General features: G+C 43.6%; 1 protein-coding gene across 2 annotated transcripts in view; it reads right to left on the bottom strand.

Annotated features, from left to right (window-relative positions):
* Positions 1-13,835, bottom strand: part of ME3 (malic enzyme 3) — a 134,108-nt gene that overhangs the window by 35,804 nt on the left and 84,469 nt on the right. For both annotated transcript variants that reach the window (XM_087758458.1, XM_087758459.1), the window contains exons 4-5: positions 7,300-7,375; positions 1,967-2,128 (exon numbers count right to left, since the gene is read on the bottom strand). In XM_087758458.1, coding sequence (XP_087614584.1) covers positions 1,967-2,128; positions 7,300-7,375 — 238 coding nt within the window. The remainder of the gene's footprint in view (positions 1-1,966; positions 2,129-7,299; positions 7,376-13,835) is intronic.

The raw sequence follows: 13,835 nt of genomic DNA, 5'->3' as shown, positions 1-13,835 counted from the left end.
AAACAGAAAGCAGAGCCATTTGCAGTACTTCACCAATTGCTCCTATAGCACCATGTGCTCTGGGGCCGGTTCATGGAGTATAAAATTCTCCCATCGGCAAGCTGAGAAATGCCAAGCTCTGAAAAAAGACTGATTTGCTGGAAGAGTATACAAAGTATGATGGACTGTCAGAAAGACAAGCTGGGAATTGATGCGGAAAATATAATAACGATTGCTATATTTACTCCGTTCTACCTGAGGTGCCTGTGTTAGCAACACGGTCACCCTAGGCTCAACATATATCAATAGGCAGAGATGAACAGGATGAATGCCTACAGGAGATGTCTTATTTCTGCATTGATAAGAGTTTAGTCATGGGGCAGGATGCTCCTAGGACATGCTTAGGGTTGGGTTAAACTGGGTTTATGCACGTGAGAAAGCCATTAAATAAATAAACAAATTCTTTATGTTGTGAGGAAATATATTATTTATATTGCTGGAAAACAGCAAGTTCTATACTTAATGCCAGCTGTGGAAATTGGCTTCACAGAGTTGTTCCTGGACACATAAGCTACATTTGATCTTGGGCAGAACGAAAGTCCCTAAACTGACTCTGGGAGTCCCTTTCTCTGACACCATCTGAAGCATGGAGATGTCTAAAAATCATTGGTTCCACTCTGGATTTTAGTGTTCCCCTGGATGCTGAGATAGAAACAGATGGCCATGCATGGTCAGAAGCTTCCCATGGGAAGGGAAGCACTTACGCCCAGGTCCCTCTGCAGGGGAGCTCCAGCTGGGGGGCTCAGAGCATGCTGACGCTCGGTGGTGTGCAGAGCAGCACGGAGGAGAAGGAAGAGATGAAGGAGCCAAAGTCAAGTACAATGCTCTATTGACTGGAAACTCTAAGAAGTGAGAGACGGAGACTTAACTCCTGCTTCAACCTCAGAGGGTCTGAACTCAGAGATCCCACTTTTCAGGAAAGACCATGGATCAGAGATGAGCACACCCTATATTCCAAAAGTCCATGACAGGCCACTATGCTAAAGGGATAAAATAATCCTGGGACCAGAGACCAAAGAGGTAGTTGGGAATCTCATCCCAGATGTCACCTGTGGCCATTGATTTTGCTTTCTTTCATTCTTTTCAGGTGTCCAGTCTGAGACACTTGGGTCTGGAGTGACAGAGGTGCAGAAAATCTAGTGAGCATAAGCATGTCTGAAAATGTTGGCACTCGTTTGACTTCATACACAAACTCAAAGCGCTAATATCCCAGATTTGTTAGTTCTCTCAAGAAACATGTGTTTGGTTTACTTGGGGTCAAGTGAGGCACATGTACATTTTACAAAAATGGACAAACCCGGGCCATCACAAATAACTATAGGATATTCATTTAAAAAAAAGACATCCTCACAGATGTCCATTCTGGCATTGCTAAAATGTTGCACTTCGGCCTTTCTGAGCCAGAGTCATAAGGCAAAAATCTGCAAACAGATGGAGTCCTCTTGTCTGGTTATCATGTGCAGTAAAGTGTGCAATCTGACAAAACATTGAAATTAATCATTCCCAAACCAGCCACCAGGGATTCTCCATTTTCTGGAATACAGTCACCTCTACGCAGACAGGAGTATCTGCCTGTTTTCACACAATTACCAGAGGAAGAATAAATCCGTAATTTCCTGTACAAAATCTGCCAACTCACCTTGCCATGCTGAAAAGTGGAGCTGACCCTTCAGCTCCAACTGGCAACACTCTGAGTCTTCTCACCAGGGGACCGTGAGGCTATTTAGTGTTTATTTCAGTCCCCCATAAGAGCAAAAGTTTCTTGAGCATCAAACAGGAACAAAACCTGCCCACTTCCCTGCAGTGCTGGTCACTAGTCTTATCTTGGATGTCTCTGGCTTTGCCTCCACATTTAGGGAACTGGTCTCGGTTAAGCATTAATCTCAATTCTTCCCCCCGCCATCAGATTTATGAAAAACTGTCTTACCTCGTTGTCTGTGCCAACATCCAGCAGGACAGGGAGACACTGTTGTGGGTGAACTCCACCACAAGCTGTGTACAAAGCAAGCTTCCCCACGGGGATACCCATGCCATAACTTCCTAGATCTCCTAAACCGAGAATCCTCTCTCCATCTGTCACCACGATAGCCTAGGAGGATCAAAAGAGACTGTTGCATGGTGTTGCCAAGGCTCTAGAAGCAAAACCAGCTCCACTGTCTTCACACCGATGCCATTTTGCAGTTGCATTGTGCAATGGATGTTTGCTCCTTCTACATGACACCATGTTAATTAGCTGTTAGTGACAGAGGGCTGTTCATTTTTGGGGGTAGGGGTAATGTGGTTGCTGGGTAGCTGCTCACAGTGTGGGAGAGCAGCAACTCTGCTTGCCAGCACTTCAATTCACTTGTAGCAGAGCCCAACCAGCATGGCTTTTTGTGCATCCTCAGCTGTATAACAAGAAGCATCACAAAAAAGATCTGGCCTTGATTTTCCCTCTCTTCTTCTGGAAAAAGAGCTCTGTACAAAAGTGTTTGTGCTTATGAACTGCATCTGTGGAAGTAACAAGTGCATGTCTTCACACCGTTGTAGAGTAGCTGTGGAGCAGCCAACATCAGATAATCAAAACAAAACTCATTATAACTGGGTCCCTTTGCCTCTGGTCCCCCTGACTGCAAGGCAGGTAGACAGAAGCCATCAGCACGGGCAGCAGCATGGGCTGTGGAGGGTCTCCTACGCTATATATTTAATATTAGACCTTTTTTCCCACCCAGCTGGGAGTTAAACAATTGTCATGTAACTCTTTGCGCAATTGGCCTTTTGCATTTCAGCAATACTGTAATGTGCTACCTCGCCAAAATCTCTGATCCATAATTTTACGTTTTTCTTGTTATTGTATCATTTCTTTGTGACAAGAAGGGAAATAAAAGGCTGGTTAATGTTGTACAAATTAGAAGCCTAAAGTTGAGCTGTTCAACGCACACTGTACATCACTGAGACCTTAGGAGGCAAATGACCAAGCAGACCTGACTAAACTTCCCAATTTTTAGGTTAACTAAGTAACTACTGTGTTTGTCAGTTTTGTCCCCAGGGTCAGGCGCTCTTTGGGGCAGTTCTGAAATCCAGTAAGAACAGGAATATACTGGAGTCCAGTCCCACCGTGGGAGAAAAGCTGTAAATACAATAATAAACTTCAACTTTCAGCAGTGTCCCAGCACTTCAGAGAACAGAGCGCTCACATCAAATGGTTTATCGGACTGCGGGGGACTCAGTGCACAGTCTAGCTTGGATTTCAAAGGAGAAGACTGCAGAGAAGTTCTTTATTTGCTGATCTGCAAAGTTAAGGCTAAACTTAGGACACAGGACATACACATGCGTGCGCTTTAGTGAGAAATAAGAGAATGGGAGATTAGAAGCTATCATCTCAATAGATGTACTTCCATGGGGAGGGGGGGATAATAAAGATGCATTCGTTTATTACTGCGATAGAGAAGCATTTCATTGTTTAGGAATGGAATAAACCTCTTGCTGCACTTTCCTATTTCAGGAGGAATCATACTCATCTATTTCAGTGTCCTTTCTTATTCAACATAAACTATATACACATCCCAAGGCTGTTTTCTCCCTCAACCTAAACTGCTGTTTGTAATGGCAGAGCAGAATTACATTACATTGCATAGTTCAGGAATAAGCCTGAGGAGAAACTACAGATGCAGAGGAGACGTGCATCTATTCTGCCTTTTACATCTATTTCGTCCTCTAGCAAAAAAAAAAAAACAAAACCAAACCCTCTGGTAGTTTGAAGCATGATACATTCCAGGGTTGTAATGCACAAAATAATAGCGACAACCAATACGTAATAGGGATTATTTTGAAATGGTCCTCCTATATGTAGAATATTTGTTGTGCTGTTGCCACTTTCTTGTCACTAGGAGTTAGAATTCCTAGAAGTGATCCTTCAATGAAAAATCTATTAAAACTAAAAGGATTATACACCTATCCTTAGGCTAGAGATTGGACAATCCCCATCATGGGAAATTCAGTCATGGCAGTGATACACTTATCCACCTCAATTTTTGAACATTTTCCTATTTGTTTTTCCTTCTGAGTCAATGTGAAGTGTTAGTGATGGAAAAGTCTCTTTTTGGGTGGGCTCCATCTGTTTCTGGGTGTGCGCTCACTTCTTTACCACACCCAGAGGATGCAGTTGGGACTGGAAGGCAGTAATGGGAATAGGGAAAGCAGCAAGCACATGCACTGCTACAGGTTTATCCTGAAACTGATGCAAATTATATGAAAAGGAGTTAAAATCCTACCTATGCAGAGAATATATATATATATATTTTTAAATAATTAAGTTCTAATGAATCAAAATATTTCTCTGGAGCACAGATCCCCTTTCATCCAAACAAGTAAGTGTTCTCAGGCAAGCCTAAAAACTTCTTGATAGCACTTAGATATCCATCAGAGAGAGAAAATTTCTTCAGCCTTAGATGTGCTGCATTCTATAAGTACCAAAGCTCCTCAAGGTAACACTGAAAACTACAGGAGAACAGAAAATGCAGCATGGGAGACATTCATTGCTGCCTGTATCAGAGAGGGGAAACTGGATTCACATTTGTTTGTGGCTCTTCGGATTTGAAAAACACCAAAAAAAAGTGCACAAAGTTTCAGTGAGTACCTGACATACAAGCACATTAAAGTAATGTTTTTAATCGCTCACATTCATGTGATCAGAACTCCACAAACAGGACATTAATCTCGGGCTGAGCAGGACAGACCCTTCTAACTGAACCACTGGTTTAACAATTAGGAACCTGTTTTCTACTTCCAGCTGTGCTACAAATTTTCTTGATGGCTCTAGTCAAGTCTTTGGCTAAAGGTTAGGTGTGCAGTTTAAGCCAACCATCTAACTGGTTTCTAAACTTCTTTGATAGCTGATGGGGAGATGCAGAAACCTCCAGAGTGCACCTCCTCCCTCCAGCAGCTGTTTTGGGAAGGGATGAAAGGGGTATTTCTCTTTGAAGATGCTAATCTCATTGATCACTGCAGAAGTGCTCACAAGCTGAGATTAGGCACTGAGTCTTCAAGCAGCTGATGTTAACTGAGATGTCTCTGGACCATAGGCTGTATCCAGTCAGCTGCTGTAGGTAGCTAGCCCAGTTTTGCAATGCCTAAGTAGGAGACATCTGGCCCAGCAGAGTGATCCAGAGCACTACGCTGATCTCCAAGCTGCCGTGGCAATGCAGAGGCAAGCGCTGCCGTTGGCATTCCCACTTCTCTGTATTGATTGCACCAGGTCAGCCTTTCTAGGACGAACCGATACTCTGCCTTGAGTGCTCCAACAGAAAACGCTATGTGGAAGGATGAGTCTGAACAGCCCTGTATAGCAGTAATCCTGACGGGGATTCAAGATGCTGAGAGCATTTCTTAAGGTGAGCATCCTTTGGAAGGAGGGAGGGAAGTAAGGTAGGAAGGCCAGTCCAGTAGCTTGCAGGGCAGCACACTTGTCTAGGAATAAGAGATATGGTTTCTACATTACCCTGACTTTGAGGTGGTTTGAACCCATAGCTGTCATTCCCCAGGATCACATCCTACCACAACACTATCCTGTATGCTTCTCTGCATTCCCCCTGCTCTAGTTGGGCCATCATGCAGAAAAGAGTACAAGATTAAGGAACCAGAGAAAAAATTAGCAAGGGGAGGCACTGATGAGGGCTATCGGCATTTTATCCAATGTTTCTTCATGGCAGGATTCATTAGCCACCCTGGAAGAGACACAAAGAACCCACACTCCCACATGAGTATGATCAGAAATGGCTTCTTTCACTTGTCCTGCTTCTGGCACTCTGATTCTTTCAGAGCAGCCCAGCTTCAACAGGAGGGGTGGAGGTGGGGCACATCAGAGCTTGGCTGAGGGTTTGCTAAGCTAAGCAGAGCACCCTTCCAGCCCTTCCAGGTGGAGGATCCAGGCCTACAACCCAGATTTCCCATTTCCACAGTAAATGCTGTTGCCACAAAGCTCTAAGGAGCCACAAAGCAAAAGGTGGGGCAGCCTCTCCAGGTATTTCTTCGCTGTCTTTAACGGGACTTAGTGGTGTTGGTGTTCAGCCTTTTAAAAAACTGGGTCCCTCCAGGGACTTAGGTGCAGTCCAGGTGCCTCCCTACTTATCTCAAAATCTCAAGTGCCTACCAGTTCAGGCATGGAGGCAACCACACAAGGAACCCTGTGGTCCAAAACAGCAATACTGATGAAATTAGCTGCCTTTGTAGTCTCGCAAACCTGGGAAGTAGATAGTCTGAATCTCTTCGATGAACCACTGCCCTTCCTATGGTCTGTTTTGGGTGCCAGAGGGGGCTGTTTCAAACAACAGTCTCTAATCTTTCTGTGCCAGTTTCCCCATCTGCAAAAACATTAGCCATAATGAGTTCTGCTCATAGTCCTGATTCAGAAACAAATGGAAATACTGAGATTTTTGGACACAGCAAGGACAAAATATCTAGTTTGCATCTGTTCTCCGTGGTTTCAAAGACAAGGTTATAGGAATATGATTACTTTTTCTGGAAACATGTTAAATTCCCTTTTTTTTTCCCCTTAGAAATGGAAAACGCTTGCAAAATTTTCTCAGCTGCCAAACCTTTGTTCCTGGAAGAAACAGCGGACTGATAGGGGACCGAAGCTCTGTCAATAGCCAGGGAAATTCCCAGGCACATGTACTTTCAGACCGATGGAAGCAGGTGACTGGCAAGACCTGTCTTAAATGTTGACCTTATTTCATGCCAGGGACTTGCCCAGCCCCGAGCTCTAGTGAAAAAAAACTTCACAAGATCACTTTTTGGGTGGGGTGTCAGTAATATTTTCAGCTGCTGGATATCAAACTTTATTTGCAGAGTTGCCAGTGTTCTGGATGCTGCATGACTCACTGGATTTGGGAAGCAGTCCTACAAGCAAGTCGGTTACAGAGATATCTTAAAGAGCTTTGGTACATCTAACAAGTTGTGAGTTAGCCACAGAATTCTTCAACACCATATCTTACTTCTTCGCTAGGACCCCTATTCTGTACAAATTTATTATCATGCACCCTCTTTTTATTGCCCAAGGTCCTGCTACCTTTGATAAAGAATGTTCTTGACCACAAACACACGTGGCAGAGTCTCTGAAGTCCAACCACTAGCCTGGAAACTCTCTGAAGAAGGGAGTATTTCTTAGCTTGTCCTTTTAAATAGGCAATTCTGTAAATAATGCCAAGCAGTTCCATTCAATATCCCATTTTCCACCCAACTCCCTGTAATTTCCCAGTCCACAGAAGACATCCCACATACCTTAATGTTTTCTTCAGGCCAAGAGTTTAGCATTGTTGCAATATGGCCTTTGTCATGGATGGTGATAAACAACCCCCTAAGAAAGAAAAAAAAAGAAGAAATAGAAGCCTTGTCATAAAGTTAGTAACTCCAAGATAAAATAAAACAGGTGAAACTTGAAAATGCAGGGAAATGAGCTACTGAGCACAAAACCAGGCTATTCACTGGCATGGAAATGAGACCTCAGGGGACTGCTAATAACAAGTTCAGTTCTCATTTCAAAACCCCAAGGCTCAAGATCTTTAACAGCAACTTCCCTCAACAGCCACTGGTGTTGCACATTTCTCCCTTGTGAAACATCTTTGCTTCAGGAAGCAAACTCTGCTTTAGTGCCTAAGAGCTTTCTAGTTAAAAATAATTCTGATAAATGCAGGGGAGGCTGATGATTTTACCTTAAACCTTGTTACACCTTCTTTCCTGGGGAGCTTACTGCTGGCAGTTCAAACAGTGAAAGCATGATCCTTCTCATCCAGCTACCAATGTCAACGATGCGGATGGCTATTGCAGAGCTAGACATTGCGGGTCCCCTCTCCAGTCAACGGAGCTCTGACTCGATCTGATTGGATCAATATTTGCGACGGCATTTGCTTTGACCAAGCCAGACCTACCCTTGAAACACCATTTTTTTCCTGAATATCTGACCCCAGTTTTTGACACTTGCATTCACCAAATGAAAACCACCAAAAATTTTAAGAGAAACAAAAAATTAAATGTTTGGATGAAACCTCAGTATGAAGGATTCACACGGACAATAGCATACCTGATTGCACTAAGGCTAATCACTTCTCAACACAAAGATCTTCATTGTTTAAGCAAAAATGCTTTCTTTTTAATAAAATTAGGAACTGGAAGACAGCATTCTTGAAACATGCTTTAGACCTGTGGCTTATTTTTCTCCTCTTTGCTGTTATTACCAAAAATTGTATTCTTAGCAGGGATTCTTCCAATATCCAGGATAGTATTATTCCCATTGACTGATCTCTGCTCAGGTATTTTAGGATTTTTTGAAGCTCCTTTTAGGCAGCACTAACCCCAGAGAAAAAAACCTCCTCCATATCTGTCTCAGGGGAAATTGCTGATGTTGCTCACAGTGCTCTCTAATCAGCACAAATCAAGGGCTCGAACTCAATGACTTCTCTTGGCAGGTGGAGGCACCCATTTTCCCTGCCTTGTTATCTGCTCACAAAAGCAGTTGTACCGGTGATTAGTATCAGCTGGAACAATGGAGAAATCCATTTTTGCTGCTTACATCTGTCTACTATCGCTCAGCCCCAGTAAGTTCAGATTAGCTTACAGTTTGGGGTTCTAATGTGAAATATTAGCTAGAAAAAGTCTCATTTTTAGAGGAGGCTGAAAACAACTTCCATTGTAAGTCCATATGAGTGATGAATAATCAAACATAATTGGGCTACTCTCTACAGCAAGGTCTTCTCTCACAAAACTCTTCTAGGGGGGCAGACATCTTCCCACAGTTAACTGTGGGAATCCTAATGAGAAAGCCCTTTACTTTGAAAAGAAGAAAAATAGAAGTGCTGACTTCAACACTGATCAAGTTGCAATCACACAGAAAGATCAGAAATGCAAAAAAAAAAAAAAAAAGGAAAGTAATGGTTCATTTATTCAGCATAATTCTTTAAAACTGTTCCCAGTAAGCAACAAACTAATCACATACACATGGCTTATCTCAAAGGCAGTATTCACAGATGTTAATCTTCATAAAAAAGGGGTACTGTACTGCTGCCATCTACATTTAGAAAATAGTTATTAATCAGGAATTAAAAGCACAAATTAGTAACATTGTACATCCTTCAGGTTATGACATGCTTTTAAAAAGAACGCTATTGTTTTAACGTAACGTTTTCCATACATAATAAAGACACCTATTACTTAAGTGTCTCGCTGTGTGTCTCGTACATTCACATCTCTTCAGTGCTGAAGGGAGTCCACCAGCTATTTAACCTTTGAAAGACACCCAGTGCTCGCAGGAGAAGCTGAAAGCCAACTGTCTACCCACCACCAGCCCTGTGGCTTGATGAATTGCTAGTTGTTTCATACAAAGTGGAGAAGGCAGATACCCACTGCCTCTGAAGAGCTCCTGACTCTGACCGTTGTGTCGGGAGGGCAGTGGGTTTGGCTTCCAACCCCTGCTCTGGATCTGGCAGTAGAGAGAGTTCTGACTGGGTCTTCCAAAATCTGATGACTGCTCTCACTATTTTACTTGGGAGAAGGGCTTTCATGGCTATCACCATGGCATGTTTTGCCTGAGGAAGGACTGGCTTGGCTTAGATACCCATGTCGGTGACTGAGAACCAAGCATGGAGAGGCATCCCTCTCAGAATTTGCTTTCCCTTCCTTAATATTATGTTTATTTGATGTTAAGCAGGCCCTCCCGTCAGTATGCTGACTTCCCTGGATCCTTTTCTGAAAACAAAATGGCTACAACACAGATTCACTCTCCCTTCAGGCCATGCCATTGACCAGATCCCTAGTCCTAGCTGCTGTCACATTCATGGAGCTATTCAGGTGAACAATTGCTCCTTACTTTACTCCAGGCAAAACCAGATGGCTTAATTTAGACTAACAATTAACACACTAATGGCACTAGCAGCTTTGGAACAGACCTTCAGGAGCAGAAATGGGGATCCACCTGGGGAAGGTGACCTCTCTCACTGACACAACCACATCGGGAAGCGGGCACATATTTAAGCAAGCCTCTTATTTCCCTAATGCTGAATCTGAGAGCCAAGGTCCCAGTTTCAATAAAACACAAAAGTTCCCAATGCCTTTAGGCACCCAGCTGGAGCACATTCCTGAGCTTGGTCCAGGAACTGTGGACTCCATCAGGTCTTCAGGCATTCAGAAGGGGATCCTGGGAGTGGTGAGCTGGAAGTCCCCATGTAGGCCAAGTACGAAATGACCAACTCTGACAGGCAGTTCAGCAAATTCACTGCGTTTTTAGGAAGATGCAAAGGGAAACAGACACACATCAGACTTTAGATTCAGGGGTCACAGGTAAGTCCTTATTTTGTCCCCAGGAGAGTCGTGCTCTCACCGCTGATGACAACAGCTACCCACAGAGATGAGCGGGCCAGCTTGTTGAAATAAGATGCCCAAAATTGCCAGAGGATTAAGCTTTCCTAAAATCCCTTCTGCAAGGCAGGCAGAAGGAACACACAAGCTCTGCAAACTGAACTCAGGAAAAGGTTTGCTGATGACTGAACAGGGAAGAGCAGCAGCCAGGTTTCTCTCAAGGCTACACAGCTTCTAGGAGAGGTAATAGGAGCAAAAGCTTATTTGTGCCTTCGAGGACAGCAAGGTAGAGCTCTGAATACTGAGAGCGACAGGCTGGTCTGTGTGGACCAGTAGTAAAAAAGAACCATCCAAACAGCAATAAAACCAATTAACTTGATTTTTCTGAGGAAAAGATGCAGCCTAAGCATTCTGAAGAGGGATGCTGCCTTTATCATCATGCCTTCTCCATCTCTCTTGGAATAACATTTGATAAATTGCTTCAGAGAAACAAAAAAGACAATCCCCTTGGGACTCAATAAAAGTGATTCAATTAAAATAAGATGCTAAAAGGTAAGTCATTTTGATCAAGTCACATAACATGGGCACTGTGTGGGGCACACACACATCCTGGTTTTCTGGACCAGAAGACTCCCCTGTGCCCAGGATCCTGCCATTCTACATGGGCTTAGTCATTGTATATCTTTATCCCCCACAGAGAAGCAGCTATGCACACAGCTAGCTAGAAGCCAAACACACATGCATGGGGGTAAAAATACAAGAAATGGAGCTTAGTAAAAATTAACTGCCCCAGCAATGTCAAGCCAGAATGTACACACTGTACCACTATTTCTGGCTAAACAGTAACCTTCAGAGAGCTGTTACCTTTGTGGGGGTAATTGAGAGTGGGGAGCGCTCCAACCTGCATTCATTAGGGTTTCAGAGCTCCAGGCTGCTATTCAGTCCATTAACATCACAGGTTTCACTACAGCTGCCTTTAGTTAAGGTGGAAGTCAGACTAGATTTTATTGTGCCACTGAGCACGTCTGTAAGGTTCCAGGAAACTTCGAGGAGAGTTACAACTTCTTACTTTGTCACTGAGACAGTATTTCTATCTGGATTTCAGCAAGGCACGTCAAGCTGCCTGAACTGGACTGCAGGATCCAGCAGACTGCAGATCATCACTGCAGAATCTGTCAAAGGGGTTGGATATGTTCACCCACACCACACAAGACCTTTCCTTATCCCTAAGCCAGGAACATTTTCTTTTCTTTTCTGATTTTATTCTGGCTGAGTTCATGGAAGTGCTCCAGGAATTACAAAGCTACACAGCTTCCCATAGGAGCCATGGGAAGGATCCTGCTGTGGTGCTCAGTACTGGTTAGATCTTGGCCATCCTGATGCCATTTTAAAAGACCCACAATGAAGACAATCCCAGAATTGCATGGCTCATTTTAGAACGAGTTCAGGGACAAGGGAGACAGGACACATCCGATGCCCAGAGGAAGCAATGCCAGACACTGGTGATGGCTTTTTTGAATAATATTAATTTATTTTAGACATTGGGGAAGGAACAAGTTTTAACATGTCTCAGGTATTAGGAAATCAAAGTATTCTTTAATGCTTTCATTCAATGAGCAGTTACTTCTTCAAAAAAGCAAAGCAGTGTTCCCCTTTCTGATCTTTGTAGTTAGCAATGCTGCCTTGTGTGCTGTTTCCCCTTAGAAGAAACAGTGTACGACGGAGCCAGGAGTGCTATCTCTAAAGCACTATTGTTAATTTACTGAAAATGTGCAAAGCTTCATTTCCCAAAACTCAGAGGGGAGTGAAAAAGATTATGCAACTTCTTTCCTCACAGCTCCGAATCTCTCCTCACGTCCCTTCTACCCCAAAGTCTCCCTCCCTTTGCCTAATAGCTTTTCCTTGGCAATTACCAGTGCTTCTGTGGCTGTTTGCAACCCTCCCGGTGTTGTCTCGCCCCACTTTTTGCAGCCTACTGCTGCCTCTGACATGCAATCAAGCAGAAATCCAGTGCAATCAAGGCCTTTGCTTTATCAGGCTCCATGTAAAACCTCTTTGGCCACTGCTGTGCTCCTCTTACAGTCTCGTCCTGTGCTGTGGTTTTGGATAGCACTGCTATGACTTCAGTTGCCTGTTTACATGTATACAATGAATGGCCTCCTTACGCTTACCATATATGAATAACAGCAATTATATCCACTGACTTTACCATCCTGGTCAAAAGCCACAGAAGAGCAGAACAGATGATGGCACTGGATCGCTGACTTGTATACTAGTGTGAAGCAAAAGGACCCTACTCTTTGCTTCACGGGAATTTTCCTGACTAGCTGAGATAGGACCATATTTGTATATTTATGTCCCTGTGGAGGAAAAGGGACACCACTAGAAGGATCTCAAAAGCTTCTAAGTTGACAAGAGTTGAAAAACACAAGAAACATCACTTAACCAGTGCAGCTTCATCCTTCTTTTCTTCCCTCGCTCCTCTAAAAGGACTACTCTCTGAAGAAAAAGATACTTGCTTAGTAGGGGAGGTATGCATTTGAACAGCATTATCCAATATGTACGATACTGCAATGGTCAGGCTTGCCCAGGGTTTGGTATGCAGCATGAAGAACACAAAAAACTCAACTGCGAGTTCCACGTGCTTTCTGCATAGCAATCAGTCCATCAATCTTGTTTATTGGATCTCAGAAAAGAAACATCAGAGATGTCATCTTTAATGGGCTACCAGTCTTTGCCTTATATAAGTACTTGTTGCTGAGAAGAGGGACTGATGAGGGGAAGCAGAAGAAAATGGTAGCTAAGGTCTCTGATTGTCCAGATACTTACACACTGCTTGCTGTCCAACATGAGAGGGGTGCTTGCAAGGAGTCTGGCTGCTCGTGTGTGTGCTGCCGTACCGGCGTGCAACGAATTAAAAGACTAAACCGTGAATATGGCAACAAAACTCAGGCCGTTGTTTCATTCTCTTTCCACTTACTAACTTCTAGTCTGGGTGCTGGAATTTGCTCCACAAGCTAGGATAAAGACTAGCGGGTGGGTTAGCATTAAGAAAATGAACATACTCACAATACTTATATCAGACAGGCAGGCATCATGATTCAATGTTTTCATCCGGATAGGAAAGGTTCATTCTCAGAACAAAAATCCTCAGGACAAAGGTTAAGCATCTCCACTCACAACCTGAAGGTGATTGAAATCCTGCCCACATAAAAGTCCTTGAGTGTTTTGACTTAGTAGGGCCTGGACTTCCCTCAGAACGGGTAGGAAGTCCATGGGAAGCCATTGCTTAAAAAAAGCAACAAACAAAAGAGATGAGTCAGGTCTTTGCCAACATCTGAGCGTGCACGAGGCTGCCGGTGAACAGTGATGAAAAGGTTGTGAGACAGCGATCAGAAACCTACACTGAGATACGAGGTTGCACAGGAAAGGGCTCCGACAGGCACGGCACAAGGTGACCTTCTGCA

The sequence above is a fragment of the Nipponia nippon genome, unplaced genomic scaffold (assembly GCF_047370975.1).
Source record: "Nipponia nippon isolate SJK-2023a ecotype South Korea unplaced genomic scaffold, ASM4737097v1 scaffold_2, whole genome shotgun sequence".
NCBI classification, from domain to species: Eukaryota; Metazoa; Chordata; class Aves; order Pelecaniformes; family Threskiornithidae; genus Nipponia; species Nipponia nippon.
The sequence above is the reverse complement of the archived record's forward strand: the minus strand, read 5'-3'. Positions and strand labels throughout refer to the sequence as shown.